Source organism: Ornithorhynchus anatinus, chromosome 2 (genome assembly GCF_004115215.2).
Source record: "Ornithorhynchus anatinus isolate Pmale09 chromosome 2, mOrnAna1.pri.v4, whole genome shotgun sequence".
Classification (NCBI taxonomy): Eukaryota; Metazoa; Chordata; class Mammalia; order Monotremata; family Ornithorhynchidae; genus Ornithorhynchus; species Ornithorhynchus anatinus.
Window position 1 is genome coordinate 30591140 of NC_041729.1, and position 26737 is coordinate 30617876.

Consider the following 26737-nt stretch of genomic DNA (forward strand, 5'->3'; position numbering starts at 1 on the left):
TGGATTCTAGCACTGAGTATTCCTACTTATCCCATTTTATAATGGGAATGATGTTCCTTTGTCCTTTTGCTTGAGCCAGGGGGCTTGTTTAAAATAATAATAATAATATTGGTATTTGGTTAATATTGGTAAATATTGGTTATGGGCCAGGGACTGTTCTAAGCGGTGGGATAGGTACAAGATAATTGGATTGGACACAGTCCTTGTCCCACATAGGACTCACAATCCTAATCCCCATTTGGCAGATGACGGAACTGAGGTACAGAGAAGTTAAGTAACTTGCTCAAGGTCACACAGCAGACAAGTGGCGGAGCGGGGATTAGAACCCATGACCTTAAAGACATGAAACCATTCTCTGAGCTCTCTGTAGGGATGCTTTGTGTTCTTTAGAAAGCAGGCACCACATTGATAATGATAATAGCATTTATCAAACACCTACCATAAGCTGTGTTGGGGTAGATACAAGATAATCCGCTCAGGCACAGTCCCTGTCCCAGGGAGACTCACAGACTAAAAGGTAGCGAGAGCAGCTGTTTTTATCTCCATTTTACAGATAAATAAATGGAGGCACAGAGAGGCTAGGTGACTTACCCAAGGTCACACAGCACTCAAAATAATAATAACACTTTGGCAGAAATTTAAAGTTCTCAAATTCTCACATTTGCATTACTGTCATTTACTAGTTAATCCTCACCCAGTCCCACAGAGGCAGGTCAGGAGCTGTAAGAGGAGCAGACAGAGTTTTTGGCAGCAAGCACGATTCAAAAACAAATATCCTGGAGAATGGGCCAAAAACATATGTGCAAATTGTCCAGAAGATAAAGGGAGTGGGATTTTCCTCTGGTCTGCTTGGCACTCTCCCCAGCCAAAGGGAAAAGAGAAAGAGCCAGAGATCCTAGGGATCCCACTCACACGTACCCAAGAGACAGCAAGAGAGAGAGAGAGACTAAAGCCTTCGGGGAATATGTGGAATTAATGTGAGTTTTTTCTGTCCCTTGGATAGCTCTGATTTTATCATTGTTATTACAAATATTAATGTTAATTATAATAGTATTTGTTAAACATTTAGTGTGTACCAAGCACTGTACTAAGCAGTGGGGTAGACACATGATAAGTGGGTTGGATACGGTCGCCGTCCCTCACTGGGCTCTCAATCTAAGGAGGAAGGAGAACAGCTGTAGATTCCACATTTCACAGATGTGGAAACTGAAGCCCAGAGACATTAAGTGACTTAGTTTTCCTGATTTGTCCGACCCAGAACGCTACTGCCAACCTCCACCCTGACCCCTAGTAGATCGTGCTTCCACCATGGCGCCGGGGGAGAAGATCACTGCCAAGATCAAGAAGAATCTACCTGTCACGGGGCCTCAGGCCCCGACCATCAAGGAGCTGATGAAATGGTACTGCCTCAACACCAACACTCACGGCTGCCGTCGCATCGTGGTTTCCCGGGGCCGCCTCCGCCGGCTGATCTGGATCATATTCACCCTGACGGCCGTGGGGCTGATCATCTGGCAATGCGCCCTGCTCATCCTCTCCTTCTACACCGTCTCCGTCTCCATCACGGTGCATTTCCAGAAGCTGGATTTCCCCGCTGTCACCATCTGCAACATCAACCCCTACAAGCAAGTGTCTGGGGATCTGGGCTGGGGGAGGGGGACACCGGCAGGCAGAGACAAGGGGGGTAGTTCTTGCCTACTGCCTAATGGGAGGAGGAGCACTGGGAAAATTGTGGAGGGCTGGAGGAGGACCAGATGGCCTCTGAAGTGACACCCAATCTCCTGGATATGGCAAGGGCTCCTCGGGCTCCCGGAGCCCTTTTCGGGTCAGCCGGTTCGGTTCTTTCCATGGAATCAGGGACTGAAGCTTCTCCCCAGTAAATTCAGGGGGCCCCTCCTTTACTGACATATTGTTTGGTATACATTCATTCCTGGATGGGTATAAATGACCCATAGGTTCAAGAGGTTCTGACTCCAAAAGCCTTAAATTCAGTGTTAAATGCAACCTGCTCAAATTAGCCCTGTCTTGGGAGGGACGCTCAGGGGTGACCTGTGGGTCAGGGGTCAGCTAGCCCCTGGACCATTCATTCATTCAGTCATATTTATTGAATGCTTACCGTGTGCAGAGCACTGTACTGAGCACTTGGGAGAGTACAATCCAACAATAAACAGACACATTCCCTGCCCACAATGAGCTTCCAGTCTCCAGACGGATTCGAACAGGGACTGACTCTGGGAAACGTGGACAGGTGGGAGGCCTATCTTAGAGAGGTCAATTTGTCCATCCCACCACCTCCCTATGAGTTCATTCCTAATCTGTCCCAGGCAGATTGCTGACTAGCATATTCCAAAAAACTCTGCAGAGCGTTCCACACCCTCCTTGGGAACAGAGCCGTAGAATCAGGAAGTTTTTCCTCATGTCTAACCTGGCATCGGCAGGCTAGTCACTGGCCTCTCTGCCTCCATGCTGAGGGCTGCCACGGAACAGGAAGTGGGGGATGACCGAGTTGCCGTGAGTGAAATGTGAGGCCATTAGAAAATAAATGCCGTGAAGTGACTTCTGCAGTCTGAGCATCTTCCCTCTGGTAGAGTGAAGGCAGTCCCCTTGAATAATAACAATAATAATTATCATTATTATTGTGGTATTTGTTAAGCGCTTACCTGGCCGAGAGTACTAAGCGCTAGGGTATATACAGATAATTTGGTTGGACACAGCCCCTCTCCCACACAGGGTTCACAGTCTTAACTCCATTTTACAGATGAGGGAACTGAGGCACAGAGAAGTGAAGTGACTTGCCCAAGGTGACACAGCAGATAAGTTGTGGAGCAGGATTAGAACCCAGATCCTTCTGACTACCAGGCCAGTGTTCTTTCCACTAGGCCGTGCTGCCCAGACTGAGGAAACCTCGGCAGCCCATTTGAGCAACTCAGGGCCCCTTTCCCTCTCAGCAAGACGTGGCCTTGCTTCTGATTCAGAGAGGGAAGCCCAGTCTTGACTAAGTCCCCTTCGTGACTTCCTGCCTCCTCTCTCTCCAGAGGCACCAGCATGGTAATTGGGATCATTCATTTGCACCAATTAAAATAGTTCTATCATCTGCTCTGCAGGTGGTTGGAAATGGGTCGCCCTCAGGAATTCTTTCTTCTGAGGAATCCGTAATCCGTCTTGGGAGATAGAGAGAAAGTGGGGCCATTCCCACTCAACCTGTGGGTTGCTCTCGAGGTAGTGTCCTGTCCATGGTCATGCAGTGAGTCGGGGGCAAAGCTAGGAATAAATTTCAGGTCTCCTCATTCCAGTAGCCCAGGAGACTTGGAACTCTGAAAGGCAGAATGGCAGGAGAACTAAGCCAGATTTCACCCCAAGCCTTCAGACCGCTTTGACAGCCCTGCAGAATTCACCCAGGCTGCTGGACAACTCTGGGGTTCAGGTTGGATGTGGAGCAGATTTGGGGAGCCAGCAGCTGCTTATGTTGGGGCAGAGCCTACTCCAAACCTGAGCAACCCCCAATTTCCAGATTGTTAGGTGGGATGAGAGGTTCTGGGAGGACTCTCCACCATCCATCAGCATGTGGGTTGGTGGAGTGGCCGGAACTCCATAGCTCCCAAGGGGCTACTCTGAGCAGAAGGAAGCTCTGAGGCCTGGGGATGTCCACTGCCCTCTCCCCAGAGCGTCGCCACAGTCTAGAGCAGGTTCCGTAAACACGTCGGGCACGTGGACAACCAAGCACGGTCCAAGCTGCTTGGGGACTTGGGGTCAGTGGGCATCAGCCAGCAGCTGCTTTTGATTGTTGGATGATCCTCGGGCAGCAGCAGGGGAACCATAGTGCCTGACTGCCAGAAGCAGTCAATCAGTGGTATTGTTTTGAACATTTATTATGTGCAGAGCACTGAATTTAAGTACTGTAGAATAGCAGCATGGCCTAGTGAGAAGAGCCGGGCCTGAGAGTCGGAGGTCCCATGTACTAATCCCGGGTCTGCCAATCGCTTGTTGTGTGACCTTGGGCAAGTTATTTCACTTCTCTGCACCTCAGTTGCCTCATCTGTAAAATGAAGATTAAATCCACTTCCCTCCAACTTGTACCGTAAGCCCCATGGGACCATAAACCTGATAAACTTTTATCTACCCCAGTGCTTAGAACGGTGCTTGACACACAGTTAAGTACCTAATAAATACCATTTTTTTAAAAAAAATCCCTTGGGAGGGTATGACAGAGTAAGTAGACATGATCCCTGCTCTCAAGGAGCTTACAATCAATCACAGGAGATAGATGTGGACAGAGAATTTGTCGCTTTATTGTTGTAACTGTACTCTCCCAAGCGCTTAATACAGTGCTCTGCACACATAAGTGCTCAATAAATATGAGTGAAGTGAATGAATGTTCAAATCAATTACAGAGTAGAATGATATGTACATGAGTGCTGTGGGGTGGGGTGAGTACCTAAGTGCTTGGGGAATATCGATCTAAGTGTATAGGGGATACTGTAGGGAGGGAAAATGGGATAGGGACATGAAAGATTAATCAGGGAAGGCTTCCTGGAAGAGATGTTCTTTTAGTAGGGCTCTGACACTGGGGAGAGTGATGGTCTGTCGGATATGTGAGCCCGTTATTGGGCAGGGATTGTCTCTGTTGCCGAATTGTACATTCCAAGTGCTTAGTACAGTGCTCTGCACATAGTAAGCACTCAAATATTATTGAATGAATATGAGGTGGCAAATATAAAAATACAAGTCTTAGAAATGAGCCAGTCCCACCTTTTGTAATATCTACAGAAAAGCCATTTAGGGTTACAGAAAGTTATTAAAGCTGAGTTAATAAACAGAAGGGGAGAGCTAGGAAAATTAGCCAAACTAAAACCAGAGTGGTCCCTGGGTCAAAGCTTTCTAGACAAAACCTCAGCAACCCCCATGATTCAATTTCTGATCCTCTCCTTCTGGAACGGCAGGTACAGTGCAGTGAAAGAGGTCCTGGCCGACCTGGACCAGGAGACCAAAAATGCCCTGAGGAGTTTATATGGGCTAAATGAAATCAAGAATCGAAAACGCCGGCACGCTGATGTCCCAAACTCTTCCCGGGAGGACACGAGTCCTAAGTTCCTGAACATCCTACCTCTTTTGTCCTTCAAGCCAAATGAGACTGGCAAGAAGGCTACTGAATTCATCACAGGAAGAAAGCGGAAAATCAGCGCCAACATCATCCACAAAAACTCCGGAGTCATGCATATGCAAGAGGCCAAGGACATTGTGGGCTTCCAACTGGTAAGACCCAAACCACCTGTGGCTCAGGGGCCTGCTGCGTCCTGGCTGCATGGAGCATTCCCCGCTGAAAGGAGTGGTCCTAAGGAAGCAGTTTTCTATGACATCACTTCTATCCTCTCCTTGGTCCTATCCGCACCAGTCTCCCCTAAGACTTTGTGAATTGAATTTCCAGTTCTTGAATCCCTATTTCAGGAGCCTACAGTTGGAAGGGTCGCTGAGTTACCTATCAACCGGCAGGCAAGTGAATAACTAAACCATCCAGGACAGAGGGATAGGGGGTGCTTATTCTTTCCTTAAAGATCTCTGGGGACAGAAGAAAACCAACCTTCCTTTAGTAACCCATTCCAATGTTTCATCATCCTGACAATCCTAAAAGTTCTTCCTTTGTCCAACAAAGATCTCTCTTGCTTTAAATTAAACCAATTTCCTCTAGTTTGGTCAGCATCTTCCCATAAAAGCCTCATGCACTTCATGATTGTTAAGCCACCCTTTAGCCTTCTCTTCTTTAAGCTAAATATCCCCAATTCTTTCTCATAGAACTTCTTTTCCACTTCACGAATCTTTTTTGTCACCCTGTTCTAGGTGACAAAATTTCTAATTTCTAATTTCTCCATGTCTTTTCCTTGTTGAAAAAGCTAGCCATCATGCCTTAGTAAGGATTTGATCCCTGTGGAGCAAAGTGAAAGTATTTCTTCCTGGGGTTTTTTTTAAATGGTATTTGTCAAGTGCTTCCTATGTGCCAGTCACTGTTCTAAACACTGGAGTAGATAAAAGTTAATCAAGTTGGACACAGTCACTGTCCCACACTGGGGTCAGTTTCAAAATGCATTTTATAGATGAGGTAACTGAGGCACAGATAACTTTAGTGACTTGTCCAAGAACACGTAGCAGAGACAAGTGGTGAAGATGGGATTAGAACCCAGGTCCTCTGACTCCCAGGCCCGTGCTCTTTCCACTAGCTCACACTGCTGCTCTTGCATCCCAGGACAGGGGTTCCTGAAATAACACTCTCCTTTTTAACCTCTTTTCAAGCTAAATTTTAATTTAGAATTAATTTAATTTGGAACTTTAACACTGGCATTTCTTACAAAACTCTCACTTCCTGATGATGTTGCTAAGGTTGCCTTTACTTAAACACCTCCCTCCTCCTGGCTCTCAATCTTGGAGATATTTAGACAGAGTTAAATAGAGTGATTAAAGTCCATTTCAATTTAGAATTAGGTGATGGCAACTCTCCAAATGTGATAGCCCAAGATGCCTTTCTTTAGCACATGAAAGACAACCCTTGGCAAATAAAGCATTTGCTTGCATACGTCTTAAAAATTAAATTCACCATCTTTTATTATGGCTGATTGTTTGATTTGGGGGTTTTAATCACAGTTTTATATTGATATTGTTTTGTTCAACTTGGGGAAGATCCTGGGAATGCAGTTATGCACTTTACATTCTTTTCTTATGGGAAACTAAACTTTTTTTTACTGCTCTTTCACTTCACACTCTATTTTCACAGACTCAGTTAAGAATGCTAACTGGGACGTAGATGAACCATGGCTTTGTATATGTGCCATGGCTTTTTAAATAACAGTTGTACTTTGTTGAATCATATTTAGCTGATCACCATCTATGACCTTCAAATCTTTTTCTGGCAGGACTTGTGCCTAGTCAATCTTTCCCCAGTCTGCATTTGCAGTGTAACCGATAAGTGAAATCCCTCCACTTCTCACAAGTGAAATCTGTCCTATTTTTGTAGAACGCTTTTCCCAATTTCCCATTATCCCAAAGTGTCAATAACCTCATTCACGTTGTCTTCACCCTCTCTTAACCCACATCTCTTTGACATTCATTTCCTGAAGTCCTCATAAGGAAGTACCCTGACCATTCTATCATTATAGTAATACCTTGTTTTATACAGCACTTTTTCTCCAAAGTACTTACATACGTATTTTCCACATCTACCATTATAATTTGCCCATGAGACAAGGAGAGGCAGGTGGAATGATCCCCTTTTTCCAACTGGAAAAACAGAGGCCCCGAGGAATTAAAGGATTTGCCCTCAGCAATTCAGGGACAAGGCTGAGATTATGGCCCCTAGCTCTCTGGCTCCTGTCCAGGGCTCTAGTCCCCAGGCCACAGTCCAAGTGAAGCGGACGGTTTAGTAACAAACTAGCGGTGACCGCGATCCCTGTGGCCCGGAGAGGAATTTATTGTCTGGATTATCCAGATCAACTGCCTGATTGACCACACAATTGTTTAATCCTCCATTTGACTTTGTTGACCGGGCTTTTCCAGCTACTTGCATTGACTGGCATAGCTTCCTGCCCCACAGAGCAGATCCCTCATGGTCTCTCCGGGCTGACTGAACCCCCTCGTAGATGGCACTGGGTCTGGGCAAGTCCTTGAGCCTCGGGACCTGGTGGCCCAACAGATCTGTCAGAGGCAGAGACAGGACTTCCTCATTCTCTCACAGGACAAAGGGACTAGGAAGGGATCCTAGCTTAGAACCACACCTCCAAATTTCTAGCAGAGCCTCACAGTGTTCCCTCTCTCATTAACAGTGTGCTACTAATGACACCAGTGACTGTGCCGTCTACACCTTCAGCTCAGGGGTGAATGCCATTCAGGAATGGTACAAGTTACACTACATGAACATCATGGCACAGGTGCCCCTGGAGAAGAAAATTAACATGAGCTACTCTATCGAGGAACTGCTGGTCACCTGCTTCTTTGATGGCATCTCATGTGACTCAAGGTCAGTTGGTCAAAAGCAGCCTCCTGGCCCTGTCTTTGGTCTTTAGGTATTCCCTTCCCCAGAGGGCAGGGTCCTTTGGTGCCTAAAACCTATTACTCACTTCCTGTTGGGTTTTAGATGGAAAGCTTTGAGTCTAAAGTAGGCATCATAGACCCCTCAATCATTTTCAGAAAAGTGTTTTTTTCATTTACTACTGATTCTCTAAAGCCAACCTTCTTACCGTGCTTCATTCTCGGCTCTTTTGTCATCCACACCTTGCTCAGGTCCTCTCTCCAGCCTGGGACTCCCTCCCCATTCATATCTGAAAGACCATCTCTCTCCCATTCTTCAAAGCCCTACTTAAATGATTTCTCCTCCAAGAAGCCCTTCCTGTCTAACCCCTCATTCCCCCACCCAATTTGCCCTTCCTAGTGATAGTTTTCACTCTTAGGTCTGAACCCCTTAGCACTTTGATTCCCACCCCACAGCACTTATGTACATATTGGGATACTCTGTCCTTTCCCCTATCTTTAATGTCTGTCACCCCTACTAGATTACAAATTCTTGAGGGCAGGGATTGTGACTACCAAATCTATTATATGTACAGGGATTGTGTCTACCAAGTGCTTAGTATAATGTTCTGCATGCAGTAGGCACACAATAAGTGCCACTGATTGATTGGGTGGGGTGAGTCAGAGGTGTTGGACAAGGGACTAGAAAATGCGATCCGGAGAAGGAAGAGTAATTAGAAACAGGGAAGACGTTCTGGAAGAAAAGCAAGGAAGAGGGGAACAAGAGGAGCTTCCAAGAGTTGGAAGAAGGGGAAATGGGAACACTGCCTTGCCAATGTTTAAAATGCCACTTCATCCTTGCTCTGCCCCTTTAGTTTGAGTCTCATTCACACCTGCTTCATCCCTTTAGGAACTTCACTCTTTTTCATCACCCGATGCATGGCAATTGCTATACTTTCAACAATGGAGCCAACAAGACAGTCCTCAGCACTTCTATGGGAGGCAGTGAATACGGTAAGAACATTAGGTCTTGATCAGTATTCTGTCAGAAACTGGCTCATCGGCAGAAGCATTAACCAAGGAACTTTAGACAGTTGTATATTCTCTCCCCTCTATGTCCCAAGATCAGAGAGACAGCAGTGATGCTTTTCCAGCATTTTTCCATCAAGAGCAATCTCTCCCTCAGTTCCGTGTCTAGTTGCCTAATGTATTTTACTATCAGACTTCTCTTCTTTTCCCCTGAGGTAGTAGAAGTGACAGATCCACATAGAGGGCACCAGAAGGCTTCTGTTGGTAAGCTATAGAAGCTTACCTAATTTCAGACTAACTCAAGGGACCATTCTTGCAGGTGTTTGGTTCCAACTTAGAGTTTCAGCTAATGCCTTCCTTGTGCAATCGGAATAGAGGGGAAAAGAGAGACACTTCTACTAAGAATACATCTTTCCTGGTCTTAGGCTTCACCCTTATACTTCCAACCTTCTGGATTATCTAGAGAGCCTCTCGTTGGTTAAAGGAGGAGCCTGGGAAATTGGTAGTGTTTAGAGAGCCATCTACCAATGGGAAGACAATTTGTAGATCAAAGCCTGGGCATTTGTGAGTCTCTCTCTCTTCGCTCTCTCTCTCTCTCCACACACCTGGTCCATTACTTGATAGGCTCCCCACAGGTCTCTTTGGGACTTGTCCCTGTGGTATACCTGTGAGGGCTGGGAAGGGCCAGCAGGGGCCATCCAGAGCCAGGCCTCAGAAGTGTGGACAATATAATAATAATAATAATGGTCTTTATTAAGTGCTTACTGTGTGCCAGGCACTGAACTAAGCGCTGGGGTGAATACAAACAAATCAGGTTGGACACAGTCCCTGTCCCTCATGGGGTTCACTGTCTTAATGCCCATTTTACAGATGGGGTAACTGAGGCATAGAGGAGGTGAAGTGATTTGCCCAAGGCCACAAAGCAGACAAGTGACAGAGCTGGATTTGGAACACAGGACCTTCTGACTCCTAGGCCCGTGTTCTATCCACTAGGCCATGACATCTCCCCCACTGGGTGTTCTATTTGTTCAGTTGAGCCTACAGCCAGGCCCCGCGCAGGCCTCTGAGGGCAGATATGCATCTCCTGTGAGGATATGCTGTGGTTCACACAAAGTTTGGAGGCCCCAGAGAAATAGAGGAGAGGGGGTGTTCACCTTCATGCTAGCCACTACTCACCCAGTGTTATGGCTTCTCCTCCAGGGTTGCAGGTTATCCTTTATATTGACGAAGAGGACTATAACCCCTTCCTGGTGTCATCGACTGGGGCCAAAGTGATCGTCCACCGCCAAGATGAATATCCCTTTATCGAAGATATAGGGACAGAGGTTGAGACGGCAACTGCCACTTCGATAGGAATGCACCTGGTAAGAACCTGCTATTTTTCTCCTGGGATTGGGGTTTTTTTTGTTTGTTTTATGGTATTTTTTAAGCGCTTACTATCAATCAATGGTATTTATTGAGCATTTACTGTGGGTAGAGCACTGAACTAAGCGCTTGGGAGAGTATAATTCAACAGAGTTGGTAGAGGCGTTCCCTACCCACAATGAGGAAATGGTTTAGAGGTCAAGCACTGTGTCAAGCATTGTTTTAAACACTGGGGTAGATACAAGATAATCAGGTCAGACACAGTCCTTGTCCCACATGAGGCTCACAGTCTAAATAGGAGGGAGAACATGTATTGAATCCCCATTTTACAGATGAGGAAACTGAGGCACAGAAGTGAAGTGAACCTGCCCAAAGTCACATAGCAGGCAAGTGGAGGAGAGGGATTCGAACCCAGTTCTTCTGACTCCCAAGCCCTTGCTCTTTCAACTAGGCCATCCTACGTGCCCTCCTTTCCTGTCCTTTCCTTCCCCGCCACCCACACAACTCCCACTGCCTTTATCACCTTGGCTCCCTTTGTGGTTTCTAATTTTCCCTTCCTTGCTGGACTTGTGGTTCAATTCCTTTGGCAGGACTAGTTGGACTTGCTGACTCATTGCTAGATGTGAAGTGCAGGCTACTGCCCAAGGCATTAGCCCATGATCAAAAGCTGAGAGACCTGGTTTGGCAGTAAGGAAACCCTCTTTGGAATTTCATCCTAGGGAGACCAGCAGGATCAGGAACCAAATGTGCAGGTGAAGGGCTGAACCCGTTGGTTACATTTCACCAGGGCAAGACAGTGGTAGAACCACTAAAAACAGACACCTAAACCTTCAGAATTATTTTTTTCCTATTTTCCCACATTCCTCGCATAAATCGTTACTTTGCCAAGGACAATCACCAACATCATCGATCGGATTTATTAAGTGCTTACTTTAAGCATAACACTGAACTAAGTGCTTGAGAGAGTGCAGTATAGCACCGTTGGTTGACATGTTCCCTGCCCACAGTGAGCCTATGGTCTAGAGGAGGAGACAGATAAATGAATAACGGCAAGTGAAAAATGATATCTGCCAGACTGGCTTGAAACCTTTATATTCTGAAACACAGGAGGATGGGAAGCAGCATGGTAATGGATAGAGCATGGGCCTGAGAGTCAGAAGGTCATAGGTACTAATCCTGCCTCCCACTTTTCTTCTATGTGACCGTGAGCAAGTCACTTCACTTCTCTGTGCCTCAGTTACCTCATCTGCAAAATGAGGATTAAGACTGTGAGTCCCATGTGGGATAGGGACTACGTCCAACCCAGTTCGCTTGTATCTACCCCACTGCTTGGTATAGTGCCTGGCACATAGTAAGCACTTAACAAATATCATAATTATTACTATTATTATTAGTGACCAGTCTGCCAGTTCTGGGGCAGCAGAAGGGTTTGGCATCTTCAGTCAAACAAACCCCAGAGCATATAAATGTCTTCCGTGGGGCAAGCAGGCAGAGGCAAAGACCCTGAGGAAATTCAGCCAACGGGACCCATGCCCAGATCCCAGACAGGCAGTGGGGGGATACCCTGTCCCTGGGCAGGCACCAGGAAGACCCAGTTCCAAAAGTCATCAGTGAAAAAAGCAGGCCCCACCCCTGGGCATTCCAGTTCCCAAATTCGCCAGGCTGACATCTATCTGTCTCCGCCTCTAAACTCTAAGCTCCTTGAGGGCAAGGATCCTGTCTACCAACTCTACTGTACTCTTCCAAGTGCTCTGCACGCAGTAGACAGTGAATAAATACCACTAATTGATTAACTGATGGATCTGGAAGAAAAGTAGCCGGGTAGCTTCTTTTCCAAAGCAGCTGACTAAAGCTCAGTCCCGTCCGGTGAGTTAGCAGAAGTTTTGCCAGGCTGCCTCCCTCCCACTCCTCAGTTGGAGTTCTGCCTCAATCAGTCAGCAGAGGGAGGCCCTGACAACCACAACCTCTTCCAGGCCATGAGCTGTGTCATCCCTGGAAACCCAAGGGAGAAAATGGTAATTGCTGCCTAAGACAATAGGAACCACAGAAACGCAAAAACAATTTGATCGTATCCTTCCTTTCCCTTCCCTCTCCCCTCCATTTGGAGATGAAAGCAAGCAATCCACTGGAATTGTTGCCCAGAAGCAGTTTGGATGAGCTGGTTATAGCCGCTGAGGGAAGGCCTCACCCAGTAGCAGCTTTGGAAACAAGGAGACCGCAAAATTCAGGGAACTATTCAGGGAGCAGCCCCTGGGAAATGGTCCACATCCGGTGGTACACAGAAAGTTCTCCCAAGTCACTGCCAAGACCTTTCCGTGGCAGGTGGGGCAAAGTTTCTGGGGTGACCAGGGGTTTTGTGAAGAGGAGGCTGCTGGGATATGGGGTTTCGGAGATGCCCCCGTTCAGGGATCGCCCTCCAAGGTTGCCGACCGTTTGCAAATTCATGAAAGGTCTGTAGTGAAAATTGAGTGGGTCTATAAAGCCACCCTGAGGGCAGCAGAAGGAATCCCGGTAGTGTCATAGCAGCTGCCATGTCCACTGCCACCTCCTCATTTAACGCGGCTGTGCGGGGAGCCAGCTCTCCCTCCCATCATCCGCCTCTGCCTCTGGTTCACTTGGTGTTGCTGGGCCGGCCCCTGCCCTTTCTGGGCCTCAGTTTCTCCCAAGGGGAGAGGATCCCTCTCAGTGAGGAGCTGATGGTCCAACCTCCGGCTCCCTCCCTGTGATATGGTTGTACTGTACTCTCCCAAGAGCTTACACAGTAAGCTTACAAGCTCTGTGCACAGTAAGCACTCAGTAACTATGATTGACTGGCTGACTGACTTGCAGCCGGAAGGTACCACCAGGTCTGCCTTTCCCAGTCCAGCCTTCTCCCTCCTCCTTCCCTAATTAGGGTCACTTGTCTGCCTTTTCTGTCAGTCACTAGCTTCAGCCCCATCCCGGGGGGGGGGGGGGGGCACGAGCCTCTGCCCGGTCAGATCCAACCTCCCCTTCCCTGCTGTCCCCCAGGAGCTTCAGCGACCGCCGCCCACGATGCCTAGGGGAGCCCGAGCCAGGGATGAAAGCGGTGACAGGGATGGGATGGAGTGAGGTGCTGGGAATCCGGTCAGGCTTGCCACTTTCCGAGAATGATTTCTAGGTACCGTCATAAGTCCTGATGGCTGCTCCCATGTGAACAGTCACCATTCCCCTCCCACCACCTGACCATCCCCACCTCACAAAGTTTGCCCGCCGCCTCTTTAGACCTGTCGGTAGAAAAATTTTATAGTAAGTGTTTCATTAAATGTAAAAGGGATTCTCAGCAGCCTGCAACTCTGACCTCCTCCGGGATCCGTTCACTGCAGCCCACATAGCTGGCCGGGCTCAATGGGAATAGGAGGGTCTCCCGCTACGGCCTTGGCTTCTGGGCTGACCCGGTGGCGCTTTTTACAACCTGGGCCTTTATCCTTCAGAAGTCCCCAGGAAATGGCATTTTCAAGAATGTGGGGTTTTTTTGCTGTCTCCCCCTTTTAGACTATGAGCCCATTGTTGGGCAGGGATTGTCTCTATCTGTTGCCAAATTGTACATTCCAAGTGCTTAGTACAGTGCTCAGCACACAGTAAGAGCTCAATAAGTACAACTGAATGAAGGAATGAATGAATAGTTGATAAATGGTAATTATGGCATTTGTTAAGGGCTTTACTTTGTGCCAAGTGCTGTACTGAGCACTGGGATAGGTACTGGGTAATAAGGTCAGACACATGGAGTTCATAGTCTAGGGAGGAGGGGGGAAAGGTATTGAATCCCCATTTTATAAATGAGGGAACCAGCCCAAAATTACACAGCCAGCAAGCGGCACAGCTAGGATTAGAACTGTTGATTCCCAGGTTCATGCTCTCTCAATCAATCAATCAGTGAATTGAATGTTTACTGTGTGCAGAGCACTGTACTAAATGCTTGGGAGAGTATAATCCAACCTAGTCGATAGAACACGTTCCCTGCCCCCTGTTCCAGCCACTGAACTCTGAGGAAACCTGCTAGCCATCACTGCCCAGGGAAGAGCTGTTTACCAAAACATGGTCCCCAATCTCAGAGACAAAATACATTGCCCAAAGCCAAACTTCCCCCCACCCCAATCTTCAACCATGAATAATTCCTTGGAAACCCCAAAATCTCCAAGTAACCTTTGCCCATCATGCTCCAAGTAGGATTGATTGAGTGCTCAGAGTACAATCAGTCAGTCAATCATTGGTAGAGAAGCAGAATGGCCTAGTGGATAGAACACGGACCTGGGAGTAAGAAGGACATGGGTTCTATCCCCAGCTCTGCCACTCGTCTTCTGCGTGACCTTGGGCAAGTCAATTCACATCTCTGAGCCTCAGTTACCTCATCTGTAAAATGAGGATTAAGACAGTAAGCCCCATGTGGGATAGGGACTGTGTCCAACCTGACTGGGTTGAATCCACCCCAGCACTAAAAACAGTGACTGGCACATAGGAGGTATTTAACAAATACCACAGTTATTATTATCACTATTATTATTTATTGAACACTTACTATGTGCAGAACACTGTACTACACACCTGGGGGAATTCAGTACAACAGAGTTGGTAGACAAGACCCCTGACTGCGAAGACAGCAAGTTCGAGGAATTTGGTGTGCTCTATGCCATCTCCTGAAGGAGAGACGAACCCGAATTGGGTTCTACAGAAGCCATCGTGTAACCAAGAACAGGTTAGGGTGCCACTGCCAGCTAGACAGGACGATGAATTGCTGCCTGGGGCAGTGCGGCGATTGGCAGGATGTAGTCAGAGATGATTGTGCTTGGAGCTGAGAACTGAAGGCCCTGGCCACCCTGAGCCTCACAAGAAGAGAAAAGGAATGCAGCCAGGAGCCCTCCTGAACTCTGGAGGAGGGCAAGCTTGCCCAGGAGTCACATGGTCAGCAGGTGTGTTCAGAGGGGCCTAAGTGTCTCAGGTTCCTCCTAGATAATAATAATAATGTTGGTATTTGATAAGCGCTTACTATGTGCAGAACACTGTTCTAAGCACTGGGGGAGATACAGGGTAATCAGGTGGTCCCACGTGAGGCTCACAGTTAATCCCCATTTTACAAATGAGGGAACTGAGGCACAGAGGAGTGATTGACTTGCCCACAGTCACACAGCTGGCAAGAGGCAGAGCCAGGATTCAAACCCATGACCTCTGACTCCCAAGCCCGGGCTCTTGCCACTGAGCCACGCTGGGCACATTAACAACTAAAGCCCAGACTCTCCCAGAGGCACAGAATAACCCATCGAGAGCCAATAATAATCATCGCGCTGATCCAGAGCCAAGAAACCTGAATTGACATTGTGACAGTTAAAAGCCTCTAATCCTAGGCTAAAGAAGCAAGAAGATGCAACAAGCTCCTGTTTAGAGCCTGGTGAGGTTTTCTGGATGATTCTCATCCTCAGCTCTTCCTTTTAATTCAGTTGGTTCAGGGACTTGCAGGCTTTCAATTGGGCCTCACCTCTGGTGTATTTTGAGGGAGATGGGAGCCAGGAGGAGTCGATGATGGAACCAAATTGTTTTGAAAAGGGAGGATCCAGTAGTGTAGCCTGAACATGAGTCTCTTGAGCAGCCGCTCAGAATTAGCATTCACCTGGGTGACTACTGTTTCCCCCTTCCAACCCTCAGTTAGAGTTTGTAGAAACACTCGCTGATCTCAAGAATGGAAGAAGGATCTCCATGAGGAGCCTAAAAGTCTGCTCCTCTAGCCACAGCAGCCTATAGATATTTGTCTTCTGGTTTTATGTTGTCTGAGTGTTCTGTTTTATAGCTACTTACATGCCTCCCGCATTTATATTCATAGGTTGCAAGCCCCTGCTCTTCCCCGAGAAAGTGCTTAATTAACACTACTTATACTATTAATATTACTATTACTACTATCTAGAAAAGTTGTATTTTCTCTGCAATACAAGAAAGCAATGTAGCCTAGTGGAAAGAACATGAGGCTGGGAGTTAGAGGATCTGGGTTCAACTCTTGGCTCTGTTGTGTGACCTTGGACAAGCCACTTAATTTCTCTGGGTCTCAGTTCCTCTTCTGTAAAATGGGGATTAGATCCTATTCCTTTCTACTTAGGCTGTGAGTCCCATGTGAGACAGGGACTGTGTCCAACCTGATTATCTGATAATCTACCCCAGGATTTAGGACAGTATTTGGCCCATAATAAGAGCTTAACAAATACTATAATTGTAATTATTATATTTATACATTATTAATATAATTATTATAACCACCACGGGCTGGAAGAGAGCAAATTTCCCAACCAGTCAGTCAATTGTATTCACTGAGCACGAACTATGTGCAGAACATTGTACTAAGAGCTTGGGAGAGTACAATATCACAATAAACAGACATCGCTTCCTGAAGAGTGAGGAGGAGAGGCCAGAAAACAAGCCCTTAGCAGTAATCCATCAAGGAAGATCCAGGTCCTTTTGTTTGAACCATTCAAGGATCCCATGGGTTGGTAGTCTCTACTGGTCCCAGAGTGTCCAAATAAGGTTAGTCAGGTCAGTTCAGAAGCAGTCTGTTGCTCTTAGACCCTCTCTCACCTGAAAAGCAGCAGTGTTTTAGGGTGTGTGTATCTTTGTGTTCTTTGGGGATTTGCAGACGGAGTCCTTCAAGCTCAGCCAACCATACAGCCAGTGCACTGAGGATGGGAGTGACGTGCCCGTGAAAAACATCTACAACGCAACCTATTCTCTCCAGGTAGCTGGTGTCGGGGGGGGGGGGGGGGGGGGGGGGGGCGTGATACTGGTACAGGTGGTGTGTGTTTTGGGGGAAAGGGGTGTTCATCAACACCTTTATTTACCTCAAGGTCAGAACCCAGTGTTGGCCAAAGGGACTTGATCACAGCCATGACAGCAAAGAGACTGATAATAATGATAATAATGATGGCACTGGTTATGTAATTACTTTGTGCCAGGCCCTGTACTAAGGGCTGGGGTGGATACAAGCAAATCAGATTGGATACAGTCCCTGTTCCATGTGGAGCTCACAGTCTCAATCCCCATTTTACAGATGAGGGAACTGAGGCACAGAGAAGTGAAGTGACTTGCCCCAGGTCACACAGCAGACAAGTGGCAAAGCTGGAATTAGAACTCCTGACCTTCTGACTCCCATGCCCATGCTGTAGCCACTATGCCATTTACTCAATTGCATTTATTGAACACTTACTGTGTGCAGAGCAATGTATTAAGTGCTCAGGATAGTACAATATAACAATAAAGAAACTTCTTGACTAGGAGAAAGAGCGTTCTCCACAGCCAACAGTGAGCCCGGCAATTATGACCCTGTGTCCGCCTGGGCCACGTGAATAACTAATCCCTGCCTGATGTTATCTAATTGCCCAGCAGGACTCGGAGTACATTTCCACTGGCAAATACCAGTTCCCTCTGTCCCATACATAAGTGGATCATAATTGACAAATTTCTCCTGGAGTGCAACTTTAAGAAATGATGGTGTCTTTTTCTGGGGGGTTCGGCCCCTTTTGGAGAAATTGTCTATGCAAAAGTCTTCTCTCCGCCCTGAACCACAGGCTGATTTATAGGATGAGAACAGACACAAGGGCGAGAGGCCACAATAGCACCACTCACCGGGAACATCTCCTGGAACAGGGTCTGCAAAGTAGCAGGAGTCAGTTTGGGTCCCATCCTGCAGTCTGGGGGGCTGGGTGGGCTGGCCTGGAATAATAATAATTATAACAATAGTTGGGCATAGTCCCTTTCCCACATGAGGCTCACAGTCTTGATCCCCATGTTAAGTGACTTGCCCAAGGTCACACAACAGACATGTGGCAGAGCTGGCATTAGAAGTCATGTCCTCTGACTTCCAAGCCCGAGCTCTTTCCATTAGGCTATGCTGTTGCTGGAACTGGGGGAGCTGGGGGGTGTATTGAAAAGAGAGAAAGGGACTGACCTCCTGGGTCTCTTCCTGCAGATCTGCCTTCACTCGTGCTTCCAGATGAAGATGGTGGAGAAATGTCAGTGCGCTCAGTATACTCAGCCTCTGCCTCCCGGGGCAGAGTATTGCAACTACAAGAAACACCCCAACTGGAGTAAGTTTTATCTCGGCAGGAAGAGAGCCTCTCTTTAGCCTCCCTTTTAATAATAATAATAATAATAATAATAATGGTATTTGTTAAGCACTTACTATGTGCCAGGCACTGTACTAAAAGCTGGAGTGGAGACAACCACTTTTGTCATTCAATTCCACTGGAAGCTCCAGAGACAGAGCTCCTTTTTATCCCTGAGGGGCCTAGGGGACAGGATGGTCTCGAGGTGGTGGATGTACCAACACCCGACTGCTGGGGGGGGGGCATCAGGACAGGTTCTGGGCCTTTCTCCATCAGCTTTTATTTGCTGGTTGGAAGAAGATCCCTCCCACTGAGGGAAGAATTATGGGAGAGTCTGGGTGGGACTTTCCTTTCAGAAGGTCAGTTTGACTGGGGTTTTGTGTCACTGTGGGCAGGACACCCTGGGTAGCTTCTCTATTTAGTATTGCTCTAGGAACTAAATAGTAAACTTCTTGAGGGTAGGGATCATGTCTACCAACTCTATTTTACTCTCCCAAATGCTTAGTACCGTGCTCCACATAAAACAAGCATTCAATAAATAACACCGACTGATGGATTAATTTGCATTTGAGGATTTCAAAACTTTGGGGTTTAGAGAGGGAAACTGAGAGGAAGCCATATTTGCACCATTTTACAGCTGGATTAACTAACAGAGAAACTAAAGCACCGGTCAAGTGACAAGGCTCTTTAATATAGTGCACTGTGCACAGTAAGCGTTAAGTGCAATTGATTGATTGATGGAGATGGGAATAGAATCCAACCATCTCATATTCGGGCCAAGGCTCCTTTCAATAAATGGCATCCTTCCTTTTAACAACCATCAGTGATATTACAGGCACAACAAGCCCAGTTAAGTCCCACACTGGTTTTTCAGAAGCTCAGAATAGGAAAGTCTTATCATCTAATTCTTGTCCCTAGCTTCACCCTGAGCTGTACAATGCCTGTTGACTCAGAATGCAGGTAGAGCCAGGAGGGAGTAAGGCTCTGAAGACCTTGCCACTTCAATTAGTCACAGAAAAAAAAAACCTGATAAAGGTGAAACATTTTGTCAAGCAAATATGACTAAGGAGCAGAAGTTTTGTAACTGAAGGCCAGGCAGAAAAGGTGAATTAATTTTAAGGAGCGATTTAAAAGACCGGAGAAAAAGTGCTCAAGAAGTGGAATGTTGTTCTAGAAATAGGGAGTGGTGGGAAGCAAAGTGCCGAATGGAAGAAAAGAGAAAGGTCAAAGGGAAAGTGAAAGGGGAAACAGAGGACAGATGGGGTGGCAGGGCGGAGGGTGAGATGAGTAAATGCATGTGGAAATTATTGTGAATGTTCAGAGAGCAGGTCTGAGGTACTCCCCAATCCCCCCCCACTGTAAACTCACTGTGACCAGGGAATATGTCTATCAACTCTAAAAGCAGTGTGGCCTAACAGAGTACGGGCCTGGAAGACAGAAGGATCTGGGTTCTAATCTCGACTCTGCCACTTGTCTGCTGAGTGACCTGGGCAAGTCACTACTACTCTTTATGCCTCAGTTACCTCATCTGTAAAATGGGGATTTAGACTGTGAGCACCATGTGGGTCAGAGACTGTGTCCACCATGACAATCTTGTATCTACCCCAGTGCCTGACACATAGTAAGCGCTTAACCAATACTGAAAAAAAGAAACAACACACTCTGCTCTAATGTACTCTCCTAAGTGCTTAGTGTAGTGATCTGCACACAGTAAGCACTCAATAAATACCATTGGTTGAAGGCATCCCAGACTCACCCCTGTTCCCTCCACAGTGTATTGCTACTACAAACTTCACCAGGCTTTTGTCCGGGAAGAGTTGGGCTGTCAGGTGATCTGCAGAGAAGCGTGCAGGTGAGTCGAGCCGGGCTGTGACAAAGACACAAATCCGGTCGGAGCTCTGAGTTGGTCAGCTAACTCTGTCTTTCTTCTATCCCTAGTTTTAAAGAATGGGCTCTAACAACCAGCCTGGCTCAGTGGCCGTCTGCCGTTTCTGAGGTGAGTTCTTCAGTTGGCTTGGGTCCATTTTCCCAAAATGATCTATTTTCCTGGCCATAGTGGGGAACACTCGTGAGGCCCCTTAGGCCTGGGGGCTCTCCCTTCCCTGGACCTGGACTCCCCTCCAAGGTGACATTTTCCTCTTTCAAGGTCTCATTCCCCATCTCTCGTCACTCTGAAGTCTAAGGGCCATTCCATGCTTCTTCCCAACCTACTGCAGGCTGCTCACTGGTTCTTTGGGAGGCAAGATGTAAATCCCCTGACTCCAGGTCTGTCAATCATACTTATCGAGCACTTGTGTGCAGAGCACTGTACTAAGCACTTGGAAGTGTACAATATAATAACAGACACATTTCCTGCTCATAACAAGCTTGGGTTTTGCCACTGGAACACGAGGCCAGCAGTCCCTCTCTGACTAACCCAGGAAGTGAGCTTCATATGCCCAGGAAGAGGGGCCAGAACACTGGAAACCAACAAGCCAACCCTCTTAGTGATGGATACACCAATCCCCTCCTAGAGATGGATACAGCCCTCCCAGGGCCCAAGGGCAGGGAAGAGTAATGAGGAGTCCTCATTATAGAGGAGAGAAATGCTGTCACTTTCAGCTGCTCCCATTACCACATGTTCTTCTGGCTTCTTGACAGGTTCTTGGATCACCAAAGACCCAACTCACTGCCCAGGTGGTCAGCACCCCCAAAGATCCACCTGGGCTAATGGAAGCTAGGGCTCTGGCCACTAGCCCTGGGGCTGAACTCCAGCAGGCCCTGCACAAATTACACACTGATAGGAATGGACTTGCAGGGGAAGGGTCACCCCTTGAAGTATCCAAAATGCCTCCATCCCTGAAGCTCCCCAGAGCCCTTATGAATTTCTATTCCTGGCTCTGCGACTTGCCTGCTGTTTGACCTTGGGCAAATCACTTAACTTCTCTGTGCCTCAGTTACCTCATCTGTAAAATGGGGATTAAGACTGTGAGCCACACGTGGGACATGGCCCTCGTCCTACCTGATTAGCTTGTATCTTCCCCAGAGCTTAGTAGTGCCTAGTATATAGGAAGCACTTAACAAATACCATTTAAAAAAAAAAAGAATACCCACCCTTGAGAGTAGAAACAGGGCCATAGTGAAGTTGAATCATGATCAAGGATTCTCTCTCTTACCATGGACACTCATGGTTATATTGTTCCACCTCCCAGAAATGGATGCTACCAGTTCTAACTTGGGACAAGGGCCAGAAACCAGAAAGAAAACTAAACAAGTAAGTTCCTCTGGGCTCTTATGTCTTTCCCCTCAGTTCTGCTCCTTCCGTTTGCCCTTTTTTGAGCCTTTTTTTTCCTCCTTCTTGCCCTGCCACCTCCCACACTGGGCGGGAACTCTCTTGCCCCTTCACTGTTGTGACCACCACTTCCTCTTCTCTTGACTCCCTCGTGGAAAACCTTTGCTTTCTTGGCATCTTTCAGCTAGAGTTAGGGAATTGTTGAGCTGGTCACCCCCTCACAAGAGTTCCCTTCATAGAATGGCCAATGATCCCAAGGTTTGATGGAAAAAGAAAGAAACAAAGAGGAGGAAAACAAGACCCCAGTAGAGCCTGGAGCTTGCATTCCTAACGTTCAAACTTTCTCAGCATGGGTGGCCATTTTGTTCACAAAACCTTTATCGTGAGCTCCGCAAGGTTGGCACTGTATGGATTGTGTCCCTTGAAGCACAGAATTCAGTGCCAGGGCTTTCTACAGTCTTTGGGGGCTCATAATGACCCTGGTAGGGGGGAAAGCATCTATAAGGAAGCAGTGTAGCCTAGTAGAAAGAACACGGGCCTGGGAGTTGGAAGATCTGGGTTCTAATACCAGCTCTGCCACTTGCCTGCTTTGTGACCTTGGGAAAGTCACTTCACTTCTCTGTGCCTCAATTTCCTCATCTGTAAAATGGGAATTCAATATCTGTTCTCCCTCTCCTGTGAGCCCTGTGTGGGATAGGGATTGGGTCCAGTCTGATTAATTTGTATCTACTCCCAACACTTACAACAGTATTAGATACATAGTAAGCACTTAACAAATTACAACATCACTATTAAATAGCAGATAGCCACTCAGCTGCCATTATCCAGGTAGCTGAAGCTAAGCAAATTGGTCTGTCTGGTCTAAATTCATCTTCACTGATCCAACTGGTTATCTGAATGAATTCAGTATGTGTCACATACCTGCTTGACTCCAAGGCCTGCCTGTTTGATTCTCTTTCAGGACAGACTTAGCCAATCTCATGATTTACTACAAAGACCTGAACCAGAGATCAATCATGGAGAGCCCAGCCAACAGGGTAAGCAATGGTTTCCACCACATTTCCCTTAAAAATGACTCTTACTCCCAGGTTGAATATTCAGAGTGTTGGGGAAGGGGAGGGGGAGAAATGGGAAGCCATAGAGAAGTGGGAGCCTGCAACCCTATGGGCTCAGAGAAGAAGGCCACAGGGAGTGGTGAGGGGAGATTTGGCATGGATCAGTGGTGCAAATAAGGGCTTGCAGAGGCTGTGGCCCTTCCCCTTGCTTCATGACTGGAGGATTTTCTCTGAACCTCGCTGTCACCTCGCTGTCACCTCAGTCCATCACTGGGAAAAGTCAGAAACAGCAAGGAGGGGAAAGGGAGGGATGCCCTTTAGCCAGCACTTTAGCCTAGATGGAAAAGCACAGGCCTGGGAGTCAGAGGACCTGGGTTCAGCCATTTTCCTGCTCACCTTGGGCAAGTCCTTGAATTTCTCTGTGCTTCGGTTTCTTCAACTGTAAAATGGGGAGAACTTACTTGTTCTCTTTCCCACCTAACCTATGAGCCCCGTGTGGGACAGGGACTCTGCCCTATCTGATGATTTTGCTATCTTATATTGTCTTCCCTAACGCTTGGTACGGATGGAATAAGCACTTTAAAAATATCATTATTATTGTTATTATCAATAATTATAATAATAAGCTCTGACAGCTTAATAATTGGGTGGCAGAAGTAGCTACAGTGCCACTCACCTCTGTCTGCTGTTTCACTCCGCGGCTGTCCTGATGTCAAAGACATTTAGGGCCGGTCACCTGTCTCTGCATTGTGTTGTTTATGCACGGGGCACATTGGCTGGCTCCCTGGTTCTTGCCCTCTGGCTGTTCAGCTCCGCCGAACGTCAGTGGGGAACTGCACAGGAGACAAGGTGGTTGATTGTTAAAGGAGACCTGTGGAAGCTTTTCTGGGCACCATCCTGGAAATAGTCCAACGTTCCATGGGGCAAGTCAGGAGGTGTACAGGATGATCCAGGAACTGGTAGGATCGTAGTGAGAAAGCAGGGAGCCCGTCTACCCTCCCTGTCGCACTGTAGTCCCCAAGAAGGATCAGCGTGGCTACTGATGCCTGTCTCCTTGTTTTATCTGTCTCCCCCTTCTAGACTGTGAGCCCGTTGTTGGGTAGGGATTGTCACTGTTTTTTGCCGAATTGTACTTTCCAAGCGCTTAGTACAGTGGTCTGCACGCAGGAAGCGCTCAATCAATACGATTGCACGCATGAGTGTGTTAGCATTTCTTCAGGAGTCAAGTTTTCGGCAGCTAATAGACCTGCTCAGCAGACTCTGAGCCCCGTGGGAGACAGGAACTGCACCTGACCCGACTGGATTGTACCCAGCCCAGCATTTAGCAAAGTGCTTGGCATAGTAAGTGAGAAACAGCGTGGCCTAGTGGAAAGAGCACAGGCTTGGGAATCAGAGAACTTGGGTTCTAATACCAGCTCTGCCAAATGCTCTTCCAATTTCTCTGCCAATTGCTTGCTTGTGACCTTGGGAAAGTAATAACTTCTCTGTGCCTCTGTTTCCTCCACTGTAAAATGGGGATTCAATACCTCTTCTCCTTCCTACTTGAAGATGGAGCCCCCAAGCAGGACAGGGGCTGTGTGTGACCTAATTAACTTCTACCTACCCCAAGGCTTAGAACAGGGTTTGTAAGGGCTTAACAAGTACCATAAAACAAACAAGTAAGCATTTAACAAAGACCATAATTATTACCAGTAATAGTAGTAATAGAGGGGCCATTAGGGAGTTAAGAACTGAGATCTGCCACCCCCTAACTAGCCACTCACTCCTGCTCTGGAACATAATATCGGAATCTCCACAGAACCCAATTCAGGGCCGGGCAATGTGCCTGCATCAATAAAAGCTTGAGGCTGATGAGTTGGGAGGATTGGAGGAGGGGCGAGTCACGTGACGGTGACATGCAGGAGGCCTTTACCAGTGGTTTTGGTTCCAGGGATATAGATCATTGGTACCAAAGCCCAAATCTGGCTGCCACGGCCTCAAGGCGATCTTGAATTGGTTCTCTTGATGCTGAGCGCTCAATTCCTTTGACCATCAACCGTGAGGAAAGACCCCACTTGAAAGAGAGTAGAAGCCCTGTAGACAGTAGAAATGATCTGGGAACGACTTCTTGCCTTGGAACCCCAAGTTGATGATGAGTCGGTGTCTCCTTGCAGATTGAGAACCTGCTGTCCAATTTTGGGGGCCAACTGGGTCTGTGGATGAGCTGTTCCGTGGTCTGCGTCATCGAGATCATCGAGGTCTTCTTCATCGACTTCTTCTCCATCATCGCCCGGCGGCGCTGGCAGAAGGCCAAGGAGTGGTGGGGCGGGCGCAGGGCCCAACAGCGGCCCTCGTCTCTCGAGAGCCCCCCGGAGCACGGAGGCCACGACAACCCCACCTGCATCCCCGACGATGACCTGCCCACCTTCAACACCGCCCTGCGGCTGCCCCAGCCCCAAGGGACTCACGTGCCGGGCACCCCGCCCCCCAGGTACAACACCCTGCGGCTCGAGAGGGCCTTTGCCACCCAGCTGGAGGACACCCAGGATGTTGGAAAGCTCTGAGGCCTGGGCTGGGGGCCCTGTTGACCCAGCTGATGCCCAGAGGAAAGAGCACCCGGGACCATTTTTGGGGGGTGTGATCGTCGTGGGCCGGTGCCTTGGACTCTTTTGGTGGGGTAGGGTTGGGTAGGCCTCCCCGGAGCTGTTAACTGAACTGTGAAAACCTGCCTGTCGGGCAGGTCAGGGGCGAGGCTAGCCCTGGAAGCAGCCTGGGGACTGGTTTTTTTCTGGAACTTCGATGAAAAGACACGTTATTTTCTTAAATGAAGTATAAGAACAGTGAACTCACAGGGGCACCGGGATCATCAGACGGAGGCACTTCAGGGGTAAAGGTCAAGGGACCAGGAGACCACCTGCTTGACACCCGTCTACCGCCCGAGCTGCTCCGGGGTGGTGGGACCCCACGCTCCAGGCAGACCCTGAAAGTTTCGGGGGGCCCCTGCTGAGCCGTGAGCCCGGCCCAAGTCACTGACGCCGCAGAGAGAGCCCGAGGCCACCGGAGAAGCCAAAGAGAAGAGGGGATGGATGGAGGGGAGAGAAAATGTCCCCAAGATGCTCAGCAGCCTTAAGGTTCTGCCTGGAACCTGTCAGTATCAGGTGGGGACTTTGCCGTGACCCTCACGCTGCTCTGGCCAGGAACTCATCAGTGCGAAAGCTGTCTCTCAAAGAGCGTACAGAAGGATGGGTTTTCGCCTCTGACTCTGGTCCTTTAGCTCTACCCTAGTCAACTCTCAACAGAGCATCTGTTCATGGTACTAGAGTCGACTTGAAAGAGGACTTGGATAATCAAACCTCTGGCATTCTGGGCTCCTGCGGTCCCTGGTGGGGCTCATGGGGGATGCCTGGGTCCCAAGGAAAACATTTAGAGATCTCCTGGAGAGGTACAGAAATACTTGCCTGAAGTGGAATACAATGAAGTCGTTTTGTTTTGTTTTTAATGATTATTTAAAACTGTACGGCCTGGAAAGTAAACCACACAGCCAAAGGTGATCTATTTTTGAATAAATGGTGTGTGTTTTTTAGCCAATGGAGCCTTGAGAATTTATTTCCTACTGATGGGGGTGAAGTCTGTCCTGAAGAGCACAACTTAGGATGGGAAGAAAGTAGGTTGAGTTTTTTGTGTTGGGCAGTTTTTACCCTGTGCCCTGTGCCCCATGGTGGAAAACTCGAGGCAAGAAAGAAGCTTTCTGATTTTGTTTAGGGGGTTTCCCCTGCAGGTGTCTGATTGGGGCAACAGCTGTAGGCCAGGAAATGTATGGTCAGGCTGTCTGATCTAGGATCATGGGTTAAGGTTGGGTTATCAGTGCTCTGCACACAGTAAGCATTTAATAAATACAACCAAATGAATGAGTGATCACAAACAGCCCCTGCCCAACACACAGGGCT

At 47.8% G+C, this 26737-nt stretch overlaps 1 protein-coding gene across 1 annotated transcript; it reads left to right on the top strand.

Annotated features, from left to right (window-relative positions):
* Window positions 1–1243: 1243 nt before the first annotated feature.
* On the top strand, window positions 1244–26382 carry SCNN1G (sodium channel epithelial 1 subunit gamma). Its single transcript, XM_007666278.4, has 12 exons — window positions 1244–1625; window positions 4941–5253; window positions 7809–8002; window positions 8903–9006; window positions 10222–10385; window positions 17021–17119; window positions 18350–18467; window positions 20259–20337; window positions 20424–20481; window positions 21677–21738; window positions 22718–22793; window positions 24965–26382. Exons 1-12 carry the CDS (start codon window positions 1309–1311, stop codon window positions 25352–25354), a joined length of 1974 nt encoding a protein of 657 aa, XP_007664468.3. The 5' UTR covers window positions 1244–1308; the 3' UTR covers window positions 25355–26382.
* Window positions 26383–26737: the final 355 nt, after the last annotated feature.